General features: G+C 28.7%; 2 protein-coding genes across 4 annotated transcripts in view; both read right to left on the reverse strand.

Moving 5' to 3' along the window:
• The window catches only part of LOC129916389 (syntaxin-1A), a 93,166-nt gene extending 78,202 nt beyond the window's left edge, over nucleotides 1–14,964 (reverse strand). Inside the window, exons 1-3 of one of the 3 annotated variants that reach the window (XM_055996291.1) lie at nucleotides 14,118–14,964; nucleotides 12,876–14,056; nucleotides 12,185–12,596 (exon numbers count right to left, since the gene is read on the reverse strand). In XM_055996291.1, coding sequence (XP_055852266.1) covers nucleotides 12,587–12,596; nucleotides 12,876–13,753 — 888 coding nt within the window. In that variant the 5' untranslated portion in view covers nucleotides 13,754–14,056; nucleotides 14,118–14,964 and the 3' untranslated portion in view covers nucleotides 12,185–12,586. The other 2 variants (XR_008772448.1, XR_008772449.1) reach the window with 2 other exon arrangements.
• Nucleotides 1–16,940, reverse strand: part of LOC129916391 (eukaryotic translation initiation factor 4E type 2) — a 101,290-nt gene that overhangs the window by 78,568 nt on the left and 5,782 nt on the right. The gene's annotated exons all lie outside the window — the stretch shown is intronic.

Here is a 16,940-nt window from a genome sequence, read left to right on the forward strand (position 1 = left end):
CAGAAAAGCGAGAGCTGACAAAAATTTTGTTTAATTAAGAATTACGACCATCAAAATTAAAACCCTACCAAAATAACTAAAAACCTCTTCTTTTTTTATTAAATTTGACAAATTTAATACATTTTTGATATCATTTGATTATGAATTTATTTCATCAAGAAGTCTTTTTGTTTATAAACATAATAATAATAACTTGTCTTTATGTAATGGTGAAACCAATGTTTAAGCGGTTTTTTTTTTAATGGCCCTCATAAACATTTATCTAAACTTAAAACAAAATCTAGGAGAGATACCTATTACACTAACAAGTGTCTTCGTGAATTACTATTAGACACGAAAAAACAAAATTACCCACTTGTTTGGTGGAACAAACATAACAAATTATAAAAAAAAAGAAAACAAAAAAAACTATAAACATGTTAATTTGTTTATATAATGTTTTTTTTTTTTGTTTTAAGTGAAGCGAGAAGTGTTATGTATTTTAAATATACAAACACACACCTTGAATTATCTACGAAGGTGATAGACGATAAACGACGACGTCATGAAGTCAATGATCTAAGAATCCAACAACTTGTTTATAAAAATAAAGTCTGAGGCATATTTCAACGCGAGTGAAGTGAATATTTATTTTTTTAGACTTTCTTTGAATTTTTGTTTTAAATAAAGAAAAGAATTTTTTTCAATTTTTAAAATCCAACTGTTTTTTTAAGGTTTTGAAATCAATTGATCTTAAAAGAGTGTATAAAAGTTCAAAGGGTTTCGTTTTCGGTCACTATGGCGTATGCGTGACATTTTTTTTGTATTGAACACAAATCAACAATGTTGACCATACTAACCTGAAAATTATGTAAATGTGTAAACAGTTGTTCAATTGAAGAAAAATATAGAATATTAGATAAAAATGGTGGGTCGATTGCAAACTGTATGATGAAAAATGAGTTTTCATATAAAAGGTGTTTTTTTTCTGCAACTCACTTCTTTGTAAATCCAAACAACAAACTACACAAGTAAGTATTTGTTTTGTTTTTCTTAATAAAATCAAAAACGAATAGATACACTGAGTTGTAGAAAAAACACGGCTATAGGAAATCGGACAAATAAGATAAAGGTATTATATCCACAATGGATTAGACTACTTGCACTAAATTTATTATTGAAAATATACTCTTAAGACTTATGTATTTAAAATTAAAGGACATTTTCTCAGTTTTTAAGCTGTGATACACCGTACCTTTTAAAAACATGATTTTTTAGCCCAGTACAAAAATTTATCAATTTTTTTTCTGAAGTATGCAGTTTGACCAGTGAAATTGATGATTTTATCAGATAATTTGAAGTAGTTTACATCATATTTCCGCACGGAAAAATTGTGCTGAGACGAAGTTTAATGAGATTATTGCATTAAAATCGGTGTCACATTAAAAACACTAAATATTGCGTCTTCTTTACTATTCTAAATCAAGTGGTACTAAAAAGCAGTATTTTAGTTAAATATTATATTTTTTATTTTAAAGAGGAACTAAGGACTTTAGTTTTTTGAAAATAAGTTCATTAAAAATTCTATGTGCAAAACTGTTGCAAACGCTCAATTGAAAAAATCGTACTAAAAGCTACAGAAACATAGGCTGATTTTATCGATAATTTCGCGATGTATATTTTCTTATATTTTTACTGCTAACTTAACTTTAAAGGTGCCCCATACAAACAAATCTTAAAGAGTTACGTGTGGAAACTACGGGAACTGATGAGTGTCTTTGGCAACTTTTAAAAATAATCTGTACTTCCGGTGCAAAGCTGATGCTTTTCAAGTAAGATAGTATTTTGATGTCATACAAAATGTTGTGATGCAAAAGCAGCGATACATTTATTAGTTCAACCCATGTTCGCATAATTTTTACTGATCACTGATGCCTAGCCTTTTTGAAAAAAATGCATAATTCGTTTGATTCCTGTTGCGCGACAAAAAAATGTTCCACCCGTGACATTTGTAACTAATTTTTTTGACAATCAAGTTTTTGCTAGGAAATCAAAAGGATTTAAATAAAAAAATTGATATAAATTTTCAGGAATTCTGTAAAACATACCTAAGCTTAAAATCAATTCAATACTTTGTCCCAACCGTTACACAATTTAATCAATTAACGAAGTTGGCATTATTGAAATCAATGTAAATTTTTTACAATTATGAGTAGGATTTAAAAGGGCAAAAATTTATTTAACGTTATTAATGGATGCCTTAAATGTGTCATATATGACAGAAAAGATCGAAAAGGCTACTTTTCAATGTTAAAGTTAAGATATTGTGAAAAAAGTTTAAGAAACATTTTTAATTCCATAATTTTCTGGCTGAAATAGTCTTTAAGAATGCTTTTTAATATGTTTTGGTTCTTCAATGTTCTATTTTTGAAAGCTTACGCGTGATTCGTTGCATAATTTACAGTTTTGATGCTTACTGTTCTGAATGAAATAAAATTGAATAAATGTTGTCATTTTTTCAATGAGTTAGGTTTAAAAATATCAAATTTGAATATTTATGTATTGGTAATTGACAATGGAGGAAGGGATGAATATTTAGCAGAAAAATGGATAAATTACCATTTTGAATACTTAATAAAAAATGTAATTCATAAAGTATAGCCAAAAGCAAAAATTCAATATCTACATGTAAATTAACCTTAACAATGACGCTTACTTTATAAAATAAAATTTGCAAATTTCTCATGAATAGTTGATTCTATTAAACTTGCAACGGATTGTTAACCAATATTAGTAAACAAAAAAAATTGGCTTTGTTTTTACAGGTTAATTAATACAAGCATACATAGATGCATATTTTATGCAAACAAAGAAAAAAAGAAAGAAACAAATTATACGCTTTTCAATTTTATTTTGTCATCAATATAAATTATTTTGCAATAAGCTAAAATACAAACCCAATCTATTATCAAACATTTTGAGCAACAACCTTCCACAAAGAACAAAAAAAAAAAAAAAAAATAGAAACAGCCACCGGCTTTTTGGTGTATATAGTCTATTATCTATATGTATAAAAAGACTCACGCCAGTTAAATATTTATTAATGGGATATTGTGGTATATCTTTAGCAGCACACCCACTAATATAATGAATATTAGTCATTCTTTTATCAAAAACAGTGAGCTCATTTTTTTGTATTTGAGAAGAAAAAATAAAAATAAACAGAAAATACATTATTATGATTGAATTGTGAGAGAGAAAATTGAGAAGAAAAAAAAAAAAGAATCTAAGCAAAATTAACAATTTAAGAAAAAAAAATTATAAACTGTGTGACAGCTGGCCTTAGGTCTTGTTCACACAAATAAATAGAAGAAAAAAAAAAAATGCCAAGATAATATGTTTCGTCTGTGGTGATTTATTATTATTTTTATTTTTTACTTTTTTTTATTTGAATAAAATTTTACCCGGAAACTCTTTTATCTTGAAAGTTGATTTTATACCGATGAAATTTTTGTTTGTGTGATAAATTGAACAACTTTTACTCGAAACTTCGGAAACATTTTTTTACTTGCGATATATGAAGAAGACCAAGTTTTTCATTCATACGAGATGACAGTCACATACACAATAAACCATTTTTATGAAAAAGAGGCGAAAAAACTTGGGCTTATTATTTTCGTTTCATGTATCCCTTCTTTTGACTAAAGAACGAAAAGCTAGATTGATACATCTTATTCTTTATTTATTGGATCTTAATAAGGTTTAAAAATTGTAAAAAGGCAGCATCATTATCGAAAACTGTGAGTTAAATTTATTTTTGGGATAATTGTCAGAAATTTCTGCGACAAACATGTCCCAAGTTTACAATTTTTACTTACAATAGTAGTCAGACCATTATTCAGCTTGCTTTAATGTTAAACTACTACTTTTTTTTAATATAAACATGTCTTTGAAACCAAATTGAAATATTTAAGATTGAATGTTTACTGTGGCGTATACGTAACATTTTTTCTCTAAAAAAAAGTCTTTAACGACTATTTAAAATTTTCTTATTAATTAAAATTAGATATGTTACCCTTGGATAGTAGTTGATTAGTATTTGCATCGAAAATAACACTTTGTGTCAATATCTGCAATCTAAAACAATTACTAGCGATAATATTAAATTTTTATAATCTCTTCAACTTTAAATTAAATTTTAAAAAAGCACATCTAAACATGAAAATACAAAATCCTTTATTTCATCTCTTCAAAATCCAATCAATACAAAAAAAAAACTATTCGATTATTCAAATAGGTATTATTCTCGAGTAAAATAAATTGCTCATTTGGATAAAAAACTATACATACTTTGCTTTTCAAACAAAATAGAAAAATCCTGATACAAATGACTATGTCATTATTTGGATATTTATTATTAAAATTAATTTCAACAAAAGTTTCAGCCAGAGGCGATTTTGTAGATATGTATAGATAAATCGATAACAAATTTTCAATTCAAATAATAATTATGTGTAGAGGATTTGTATATTATTATGTATATTGAAAAAAAAAAAGAAATAAAACAAAAAAAAAAAAAAATTATTTATTCTAGACAATCAGATGGTTTTGACCTTTAACAAAATTGTTTTTTTTTTTGCTTTATTTTTTTGTTCGCGACCAATGAACTTAAAAAATAAATTTTCATAGAGAGCTTCATTAATAAATAAAGAATTATGGTATATTTTGAGTTTAACTATGAGTTGGAAACAGTAATTGAAAAAAGTTAGATCGTTTATAATAAAAAGTGACGGAACTTAAAATTCTTCTATATTTACAATTCAAATGTTACAATGTCTACGGGGGGGTTTGTGTGAGTATACATTCTTGTTTTCAAGGTTGAAATTCTCTCCATTTGAAGCCATTTTGGAAAAAGAGGTGTGAACTGTTCGCGGGTACCTATCTTGCGAGCTGTGAGTCCCACAAAAAATGTTAACAGAGTAGAGACAATTTATTTCTCTACAATTTTGATGTTGACTTTTTCCTATTAAATGAAAATAAGAAAGTTATACTTGAAAATAGATGAACAATTTTAAGAAAAAATTCTTTGAAGGGAAATAACTTTTTTCTAAAAAAAAAAATTAGTTAGAACTTTTTTTTTTTGATAATTAATATTTCAAAAACTGTAAACAATAAATTTCAAATAAATTTTGTATGTATAAGTATGAGGTGACCATTTTTTTATTAAATTTATTTGATTTAAATTTTACAGACGGAAATGAACTTCTAGCTTTTTGAAAATGTGTGTTTTGATACTGTAGAGTGTTGTCTTCAAAATATTTTTTTTTTTTTTAAGATATTATTTGAGAAAATTACATCTTTCGCTTAAAGGATGGAAGAACGTCCCTCACTTCGATATACATATGCTTTTTACTTAAATTACCAAGACAATCTTTTGGTTTTATTTAATTTATGAAATTTTAGCAAAATTTTCGAAAACTAAACTTGTTTGCCAACTAAAATCTTCAATTAAATATAAAAAAGCGATAAGGCATCAGCGCCAATTTTTTATCTAAAGAAGTTAAAGTATTATTAATTACCGACGTTTGAAAAAAGAGATCATCGAAATCCAGGTTCCTTAATATTGCCATTTTTTGAGCTTTAGTTACTCCACTATTTGTTACTTTGTAAAACCGAGGGCATACATATTATGTGCCAGTCTGGCGAATGATAATACCTTTACAGGAGCAACAGTAAAATAAATTCAAATATTTTGCTCATATTTTGAAAAAGAACATTAGTTGAAAATCAGTATAAAAAAAAAAACAGTTCGTCAAGTAAAAAAAACATTCAAATTTCGTTTATTAAATCGCTTAACATATTTGGGGACAAAAAATCGAAGTAGACTGGACTTCACGGTAACATAAAGAGGACATGTGTTTGTGTATATTTTCATCGATTAGAAACTTTTTTTACCTAATCCTTTTTTGAAAAACAGAAAACTTTCCAAATAAGCCAACTGTTTCTCTACAAAAAAAAAAAAAATACAACCATTTTTTTTTTTCTATTTCTAATTCAACATTCCTAAATACACAAACAAAATATAGGTACCTACATATGTACATGTATGCAAATAGGTCCAGTCAAATGTTTTCTAAATTGAGGTCAAAAAATAAAACAGCCTAGCATTTTTGTTTTTGCTGGTGTCGGTAGGTATCCCCATTGTTTATCCTTAGATCTACCATCATGATTGATAAAAAAGAATAAAAAAAAACCTTCCAAATCAAAATGTGTCAACTTCTTTTTTGTTCGTTCAAAAATCGAATTTCTCTCTATAAACTTTTATCAAACTAACAACTAATTTAAATTCGGTTGAGCCACTTTTTTGCTCTTCTTCTATTCTGTGGAAAAAGGAGGTGTAGATGTGGGGAAGGAAGTCTTTTTTTTTTGTGTCTCCATCGTTATCTATTCAAATTAGGATTTATTTGACAGGTTTGTTCTCTTTCTCTCTCATCTTGACTTTTTGTAGTTTACGTAGAATTTTCATAAAATTTTACATATTTTTCACCCTCCTTGAAAACAAGTGTATACCAACCAACAACAACAATATTCATATAATAAATTTATCCACTTGGGATCAACTTCAAAAAGGAAGGAAGACACACACATACACACACTACCGTAGCGAGTTAATTTTTGTTTCAGGCAATTTTCATTGTAGCCTTATCTTCTGTCACGAATATGCCTGCCATGATTATATTCTTTCTTTGTATGTGGCGTGTGGTGTTGTATCGTGTGTGTGCCCAAAGGCCTAACCGTTGAATTGACTTTAAAATAAAAAAAATTCAAGTTCAAGAGAAATAAAATAAAAAAAATAAAATCTACATAAATACATATATATTAATGTATATCTCTTCAGCTTTCAACAAGAAGTAAAAAAATAATGATTTACATAACTTTTCGTGTCATGCTAAAAATAAAAAATAATACCAAAAAAAAAACTCACTTTAAAAATTGTCATAAAGCTGTAAATGCATAAATCCTTCAATTCAATATAAACCCGCTTACACACCCCCAAAAATAAACCAAATCATACATACATATACGATAAGTGTGTGTGTTTGTATAACACGCAAAAGGTTTTTCCTGGAAAGAAAGATGCTGGATGTGATGAAGAAGAAGGAGGGTTTAAAAATTCCACTCCAAATTGTGTGTTTTAAATTTTCAATTCCACTCACAACACACAATACAAAATACACTCATAGTCATCTTTGTTATAGACACATTAACCCCCCATTTCATTTCTGCCTGCCAAAAATTTAACGTACAGTGACGGATTTGGTCAAGACTATCTCAATTCGTTTACCCTTAAAAAAAGGATTTTCCTTTAAGAGAAATCAATAAATAATTTCCATCAAAGCATTTCTCTGAGTGGATATAAGAATGCTTATAATGTCTCTATTCAACGTTGCATACGTTTTATAAATAAGGTTTTCGTGTTCAGAGGCATTATAATTAGAGCATAGCGTTATGCATTCACTTAGATGCGTTTATGAACATTGCTGCATACATGTGTTTTAATGACATTATAAAGATCAGATCCGCACAAAACTCTTAAATGCCGGTGAATGCAAATTATTCATACTAGATTATACAGGGTGTCCCAAAAGTAATGGTTCAAACGAAATATGCTGATAGGCCAACTTTAGGGCTCTCAGAATTTGGTAACTTGTTCATCCCAAATCTTTACGGTTTTCGATTTAATGCAGTTTTTGTGAAAATTCGATAAATCCCGACTTTACAACAGTATTTTGCTTCCTCCGCTCATAATTGATTTTTGTTTTTTACAATTCTTTCACTAAAACATTGCCTGATAATAAGAAATAATTAATTAATCCATATATTTTTCATTTCATTCGCCATTTTGCTGCAAATTAATTAACAGTTCCATGTTTTATAAAAACTCAATTTGTTACTTTTATTTCAGAGCAACACCCTGAAAAATATTTGTATGGTGTGACCCTGGTTTATTATTTTGAAAACTTGCCGTGTTAATGCAGATTTCAAAAATGTATAAAAGTTTCCAAAGATGAAATTAGAACGAAAGATATTACAATTTGAATGCAAAAAAACAGAGGTTTTCAGAGCAAAGTCATCTTGAATATCAAAAATCTGCTCTTGACCAAAAAGATAAAAAACAATGAAATTTGATCCTGATGAAAGGAAATGATAGGACGCTTATAGTTTTAGTACGAATTCTTCATGTTAACCATATTGAAGGCATTCGAAAAATCCAGTGATTATTATTAAATCAAATTTTACTTTTCAAAGCATGAATTTATAATCAAATTGTATTGACCAAGGAAGTCCGTCATGTTTCAAAAATTATGTCAATTGATTTTTGAATTGAATTAAATTATTTTTGTAATCAAAATCAATGCTATACAATAATATTCTGCTTATGAATTGCCAAATGCTTTTCTTTTTGTTGTCGGTAAAATCGTATTGCAAACATGTGCAACCAAATATTGAGTAGGTATAAAAGGTTGAACAATTTTGCCAAAAATTCGATGAATTCTATCGAGATATATTGCTTTAGATTTCGCATTTAATAATCTTTAGGTTATATTTTGTTGGATTGGTATCTCAAGTTTGTCTAATACATAATATATAGTATCAATATTAATCAAATTAATCTAAACTGATAAGTTTAGTTAAGTTTTTGATGATTCATTCAAAGCAACTTTGATTTTTAAAGCCATAAACGATCGCAAAGTGTTAACTGTGAGTGTTAATGTATGAATCTGGATCAAAGCAATAAAAACCAGTTTGTTCACAAAAAAAAAAAAAATGAGAATCAATAAATGCAAATTGTTGAAAGTAATCATCATAATTTAGAATTTAGTTCAATAAGATTTAATATGGTAGTCTAATTGGGCAGTGACCTATACATATATTTAATATATTTTTTTTTAATTTAAGACTTCAGTTTCGTTTAGAAGGAGTTATTATCTAAAATCTAACTTTAATATACATACATACAAACAATTTAAAAAATTATCTAAAGCTAATCGTATAAATGTATGTATATTTGTATAGCTCATTGGGTGGTAACTTAAAGTTTAAAACCACGAACAAATAATATACAAAATTCTTTGCAATTATTGCTATTTTTTACTGATAAGAAATATGTATTTATGATGACGTGCTGAGAATATCTTACTCATTTATTGCTTTATGGTGTTTGTAAACGTGGTTAAGAAGCTTTACTCAATCAGTAGTATTTCAGTAATAAATTCAACACTGATGCTTAGATTCTAGAAATACTCAAAGCCACACGTAAAACTAACCAATTTTTCAAAGTTTAAAAAAAAATATTACTTCTCTAGTTGGTTCAAGGCGCTTTGAGTAATGGAAGTAAAAGGTTCTTGAATTAGATTTTTGAGGTGACAGGTGTGAAGCGATTAATAAGACATCGCCCATATGTATGTATATTAGCTAGAACGCTTATAGAGACATAATACATCTTGAAAGCGTTGCTTGTGGTGATACAATTTGTATTTGTGAAATTAGGGATAATACACACAGGTTGAAATCAATTTTATTATTTTTGTAGTATTAATTAGGTAATGTCTCCAAAAAAAAAAAAAATGTTTATAATTTTTGATAAAATTATTGATTTATAATGCAAAAAGGCATTTTTAGTGAAAAAGTATTAAAACTTTCAATTCAAAAATTTGCTACACATTTCAACAACTTTTATCATTTTTCTTGCTTTTTTTTATAGAAAAGAGATGCGAATTTTCAGAAAATAAAACTATGTTTGATCTTTTATTTATGTTTTCCAGTTCCAAACACAAAAAGTTATGTAACCCAACCCCAATAGGCTTTATTTTCACTTTACAAAATCATTTGATCAATCCAGTAGGTATTTTAATGTTTTCAACTCAAATTTCTTTACAATTCTGACAGAACACAAACTGTGCACAGGTTAGACAAACTTAAACATGATTAAAAATAAATCCAAGATTACCAGCCCCATTGGGAAACCACAGTAGAAGAAAAGAGAAATACAATTTTCCTGGAAGAATTTTGTTAACATACACAATAGAACTGTTTTAACTTTTATTTTTTTTTTTCTAAGCGCTAAACTGTTAACTAAGCAAGCACAGGAACTGAGATAATTGAAAATTATATTTTTGATGTTCATACAAAAAGAACAAAATTAAAGTAGGACGGGTGATAAGAAAACAATAAGTCATTGCGTCATTGGTGTTTCTCAAAGCTTAAATACCTAATTAATAAATTATCCACCTTATTACGGATTCTATTCGTATTGGAAATCTGCTACGACTTCTTTTGAAAAACAACCAGCAAATCCTTTTGTACTTAAAATTTGTATGAAATTTTCCATTAATGGATTCTGTGATATCAAAATTCTGATACGAATAAAATTTGTTATAAGGCTGATTATCTTAATTGCATTTCAAATTTATTTGTATGTATTTAAATTTGTCAAGTCTAGAAAAATCCAAAAGTTACAAAAACTTGTTTATTGATACAAAACTGATTCCTTGCACTAATACCTACATAAATCATACATCAACCCATAAATGTGATCATTCCACCAATAAGAAATAAAATAACCTAATTTGTAAATTGCCGAGTAAAATCCAAGCAAAGTGTGCAACTCCAAATTTTCCAAAGTTCTTATTTTCAAAGTTAGTCTTTTCATTTCCATAAAATTTTAATCACGAATAAATCTTTTTATTAATAAAATGGGAATTCATGGTTTGAGGGATTTAGTATTTCATTGAATCTAACAGATTTCATTAAATTTTATTTTCGATAAAATTTGAGTTGCATTTCTAGGACACATAACGATTAGCAAAACATGTTTTAAATAAAACTTAAAAATTCAAGCTCTTTACAGTTTGAAGCGAGCTTTTACCAAGTGCCCTTTTTAACTTGTATTCTGTTTAAATGGACCTATATCAACTACACCATGATCAATCCCTTGAATTGATTTAAAATCTTGCAATTCTCCTCTTTAAATGAAATTTCAATTTATTTATCCTATCTTCTGTTTTTTTATGACCATTCTAATTGAAAAATTACAATGAGAGAAAAATAGTAATTTTAAAACATTAATCTTTTTTTAACATATTTTCATAGATCAATGAGCTGCAAATAAGATTTTTGAAAATGCTTCTATATGCGAAAACAATACAATTGTCAATTCGTATGTCTTGTAACCACATTTATCTTGAATGTCTTTCAGAAAAAATATTTTCCCCAACAGCCAATAATTTTTTAAAAAAATAAAATAAAATTCATTCCCAAAATGATAAATGTTCTTTAACTCAAATTGGTTAATTTTTTTTTCAAATATTTTTTTTTTTATTATTTACATATAATTATAGTTTCTCTTTTATACTATATATTTATCTATTTACAATTTTTAAAAACTTTTATTTTACTTTTGTACTTATAAAAAAAATTTAATATAAACAAAACAAAAAAAAAAAAAAACTAAAATTTAAATAAATTAAATTTAAAATTAATAGGACATCCTAAATCTTGTCGGCTTGGTGTAATGTCGCTTTGTTATATACACACGATGTGGGGTTTATCGGCGCCTTTATGTCTCATTGCACCTCATAACCGGCACTGCTCGGCCATACCCCATTTTTAATTCACAGAGAAAAAGACGAGATCTTTTCTATGAATAAATATTATCTTCTTTAGATTTTTCTTCTATTTTTTTGGTTTTGATTTTTTTTTGTTTGCTCATTTTATACGTAGTACATTATTTTGGCGATTTATTTATTGTACTATATGAAGAAGAAGATAGTAGAACAAGGAATTTCCCTTTAAGCTTTGCACATCGATTCAAAAGGTAAATAAATTAAAATAAAAAAGAAAGAAAAAAAAAAAAAAAACAAACACAACAAAAACAGCAGCAGAAAAAAATTATTATTATTATGACGATGATGACGACAAAATAGACGTTCTGGTGGTAGTTTCTTCTCTGTCGTAATCGTCTTTTTTTTTTGTATTTGATTTTTCTGCTTTTGCTGGTGCTGTGTTTGTATTTTTTTTTTTATATTATTAAATTTATTTGTAAAAATGTGTAAATAATGATAAATGACCAAAAAGAATAAGGGAAACCTACCTGTTTATTGCAGAATGAAGTCGAGCAATTGTTGTTGTTGTTGTTTGGTGATTTTTTTTTTTTTTTTTTCGTTTTACTTGTTTGGTTGAGTAAGGTGGTTGTGGGTTGTGTCTGTCAGTTGATTTTGGTTGAGTCAAAAAAGTTGGATGGATTACTTGATGCACTGTATCTTAAGCCCATTTAAATATAAAACGACCAACGAATAATCAAGAAGACGAAGATCGAGGAGGAGGAGGAGGTTGGTTTTGTTGTTGAATGATGATGATGATATTGATGACCATAATAATGACGACGACGACGACGACGACGACGACGATTGACTGATTTTATCCCTTATTTGTTGTTGTTATTCTTATTTGGTTGACTGAGTGGGCGGTGGTGGTTTGAGGGTTAGTCAATGTATCAGTAGAGACGACAAGAGCACCTCTCTCATGCAGGGGATTCTCATCATTATTACTTAAAACTTTTGTTGTTGATTATAACAAAAACCAGGCAGGACAGTCAGCAAGTCAAAAATTAAGGCAGGCAAGCAGGATAAATGTTATTTAGGTGAGAACGAGGAGGATAAATGTGTTAATGATCGGGAAAGGATTTGGACAAAAAAAGGATAGGACCAAAATATATAGTAGATTTATACAACCAAAAAAGAAACAAAGAAAAAGAAAAACAAAAAAAATCATACAAAACTCAAATAAATACAAAAATTAAATAAAAAAATATAAATGAGATTTAGATTCTTTACATGAAATAACTGCTAACATATGATGCAGCCATTATACCCAACACAGTCAAACAAATCAAAATCATAATCTTCTTTCGCCGCGCTTTACTCTGATATTTCAATGCCTTCTTTGTATCCTGTGTTGCAGTTTGCACATAATCCATTGCATGTTCCACATGATATTCAATACGATCAATCATTTCACCCTGTGACTCTACCAACATTGCCATATCCATAAACATATCATGCAATTCCTTAATTGAAGTCTCTAGCTTCATAATATCAGCATGTCGAGCTTCAATATCGGCTAGAGTTTGTTTGGCTTGTTGTGTCTCCATTATAATACCTTGAGTGAAAACAGCTGGATTACCTTGTTCCAACATATCTTCCAATTCATCGTTAGTCGTTGCTCGACCGGTAATTTCCAGCTGCCGCTGTATTCTACCTTTACAACGTTCTCGATAATCAGTTTGAGTACGATTATATTCGGTCATAACTTCGACAAATTTTCGTGACAGTGTAGAATGTTGAGTTTTGCGTATACGCAAATCAGCACTCGATTTATTAGCTTGTTCTTCTTGTTCGATATTTTGTTCGATGCCCTTCAGTTTGCCACGAACTCTGTTGGCATTCTTTTTAATGTCAGCCATTAAATCTTCTAATTCTTGTTTAGTTTTTTCATCAGATTGTGGGGCTGATAAAATGGCGCTATGTTTCTTTTTAACTTCTTCAACATTGTCTTGGACTTTGTCAATCATTTCGCGAATTTCTTCGACTTGATTGAAGAAGTCATCCATGTAGCCGTCGCGTCCTTCGACATTGACAGCGACATCGTCTTGGGCGACATCTTCGTCATCGGATTGAGCAGCGTGTAACGCTGCTAATCTGTCTTTTGTCATTTTGAATTGAACTTTTTTTTAAAAAGAGTTTGTTTGAGGTTAAGTTAAGTTTTTTTTTTTTAAGTTAAGGTCTAAATTTGATGATGGTTTTCTCTCTATTCTCTTGGAAGAAGAGAAGAGATGAGAAGAAGAAAAAAAAGGAAGGTGGGAGGCGTTGGTGGTCAGAGAGTGTCTTTTTTTTCGTGTGTCGTTCCCGTGTCTCCTTTTCACGGAGTCGCACGCACTTATTCAGAAATTCGATTCAACACTTTTTGTCTCCAGAGTCTTCATAGGTTCTTTTTTTTTTGTTCGATTTGGGAAACTCTGAAGAAGAAATATTTGAAAAAAAAATGGAAAGAAAAAAAAAAAACTTTTTATGACTCACTTTCGTCGTCGGTTCGTTTTGTGAGACACGGGTTTTTCGCACTCGGCGGCGCGAGGGACGTACTAGATTTGCTAATTGTTCAAACTTAGCACTTGACAAGATTACAATTGAATATTTTAGTCGATTTTTGTCGATATTTTATGATTTTTTTCTTCTTTTCGAACAAACGACACTTGACTTAACTTCGAAGATGGGAGTGTTCTTTTACTTTTTCCCAACAAACTGCTTTTTTTTCAAGCAGACTCACTCACACACAGGCAGACAGACGAGTGTTGTTTTTTCTTTGATTTATTGTATCATTTGCATTAAATTAAACAAATAAATATGAATTTATTTGTAATATTATATTTTTTAGATGGATTTTTTCGCGAAAAAAAATTAGCACACACAAACGACGAATCACACAAACTACCTCGAGAACTACCTTGTGTGCTGCTGAAAATCGATATTTTGCTTTCTGCAGTGGTTAAAAGATTTTTTTTTTGTAAATGTTGGATAGAGTGAGCATGCGTTTGGGATATTTCTTTTTTTTTATATAGGGGTTTTCTCTTTTACACTTGGTATGGTTTGGTGTAAGTTGGTGAAGGAAAATGATATGAATTTATAGAATTTTGGATACTAGTTGTTTCGATTTTTATTCATTTCGAGTAGTAGAAAAAAATGTGACAGGTAGTAGGTAGTATTGTAGTAGATTTATTTTTTTTTAATGGTGGCTAGTATAGATAGTGTAGTAGATTTTTTTGGGACAGGGATGGCGATGGAATTTGGTATAGTACTACTTGAATCTAAAGTAGTAGGGCAACAATTTTTGTTTTATTTTGTTATTTGGAGGACAATGTTTGCAAGATAATTTATTTTGTAAAATTTATCGAAAATGTTGGAAACAAATAGTATGCAAATATTAATTAAAACAAAAAAAAAAATGAAAAATATATAATTGTTTGTAAATAGATGAGCTATTTTAAGAATGCCGAGATCGCAATCACTAAATTGTTAGGTAATTGACTTCCATATCGGGTGGAAGTTTTTTAAATTAATAGGGGTATTCACGATCCGGTGCAACAAAAAGGTGTAAAATTGCAAAATTTTGTTTTTCGACTACTACAACTACAACAGACAAATTTTGCACCATTGTATTTTATTTTTGCAATAGTGTTAGGGTATAACAAAAGTGTAAAAAAATTTGTCTTTGTATTTTTTTGTTTTATTTTAAGAAAATGTTACACTTTTGAACTTTTACAACGATACTAGACCATTTGCATCGAATCGTGAATATCCCTAATGTTGTTTTCTATTTGCGAGATTTAGGGCCATATTCACTAGTTTAAAAAATACATCTGGATGTAAGGAAATTGAAATGTCAAAAAGAAATCCAAATCCATGATATTCACTATCACACAGAGCAAAAAATAGTCATTTTTAACTATTTTTTAACTATTTTCATAGTTAAAATCGGGAAAAATATTTTGGATTTGAATTTATTTTTGACATTTGACAATTTTACATTCAGATGTATTTTTTAAACTAGTGAATAATATGGCCGTTAGAGTAAGATTTGTGAATCTATGAATTTCGATTTTTTGAAGTTGGGAACAGACTCTGCCTAAAAATAAAAATAATATTACTAAATTCGGCAGTTTCAAACTGAGTGTAAAACGGACCTAATGTATGTTCATGAGTGTTTGACTTTTTAAATTTACAGGCTGCTGTTAAGACACAAGCAAACTCAATGGCCGTTAGTACCTAATAGATTATTATTTATAATTAGCAATACTCGATTTAAAAAAAAGTAGAAATAAAACAGACATCTAACTTCTAAACATGAAATTGGCTTAAAAACAGTTCACCTATAACTAAGTCAATTTTAAAATCATAGCACTTCTTTAATTTGGAAGTAAGATGTGGGTTTTATTTTTTGTTAAAATGGAATTTTTCGCTAAATTCGGGTCTATTATTATTTATTAATGAGCAATGTTTTCAAAAGAAATCGGAACTGAGTGATAAACATCGCTAAGCCCAACCGAATGATAACGCAACGCCAGGAAAGAATAGATAATCTTCTTAAAATTTGAGGAAAAAAGAAACCCAAGAAATATGGAGGAAACTACACAATATGATTATACTTTCATTTTCAACTCCATATTTTGTATCTGTCACAATTAAGCGCACGCGAAAAATCGAAGAAATATGAAGAAATAAAAATTCAGCTAAGATTTAGCGCAATTTGCGTACTAGGCTTAAGCTAGGCTAAGTGACTAACAACTCTCAACCTTTCTTGTGTTAATATTTTGCAACAATGTTACATGGCTTCTGATGTTTTTATGAATACCATCCTAATACTAAGTCATATACCACGGTAAAAAGAAAATAAGTATTGAGTACCGACTGTGATATCATACCGTACAATATTTGGAATTTCCCTTTAGCTGATGCATAGATCAGATTGATTTGAATCATTACTAATGCTTTGAGTTTGTGTACTAGATTAATATGCTGTAGAATTAGAAGTGTTTCAGTAGATAATTTCAAAAATATGAGTACTTGCTGGATAATTAGCGAACCGAAAATCTTAATTTCATTTTAGGTACTTTCTTTGAATATCTATGAATCTTCTAGCGCCTTTAGCAAGATTTAAGTTACATAGCATAAATCCATTAAAAATGACATTGAAAAACGATAAAATTTTCAAATTACATAATATGGTATCGTCGGCCTCATTAAATTTAAATTTTGAATAGCACGTAACTCAACTACAACTCTGTTTTCCGTGAGACATTTTCGTTTCTTCTGAAAAATTTAAAATTTTCCAACTTACGAGGTCTG

Source organism: Episyrphus balteatus, chromosome 3 (genome assembly GCF_945859705.1).
Source record: "Episyrphus balteatus chromosome 3, idEpiBalt1.1, whole genome shotgun sequence".
NCBI lineage: Eukaryota > Metazoa > Arthropoda > Insecta > Diptera > Syrphidae > Episyrphus > Episyrphus balteatus.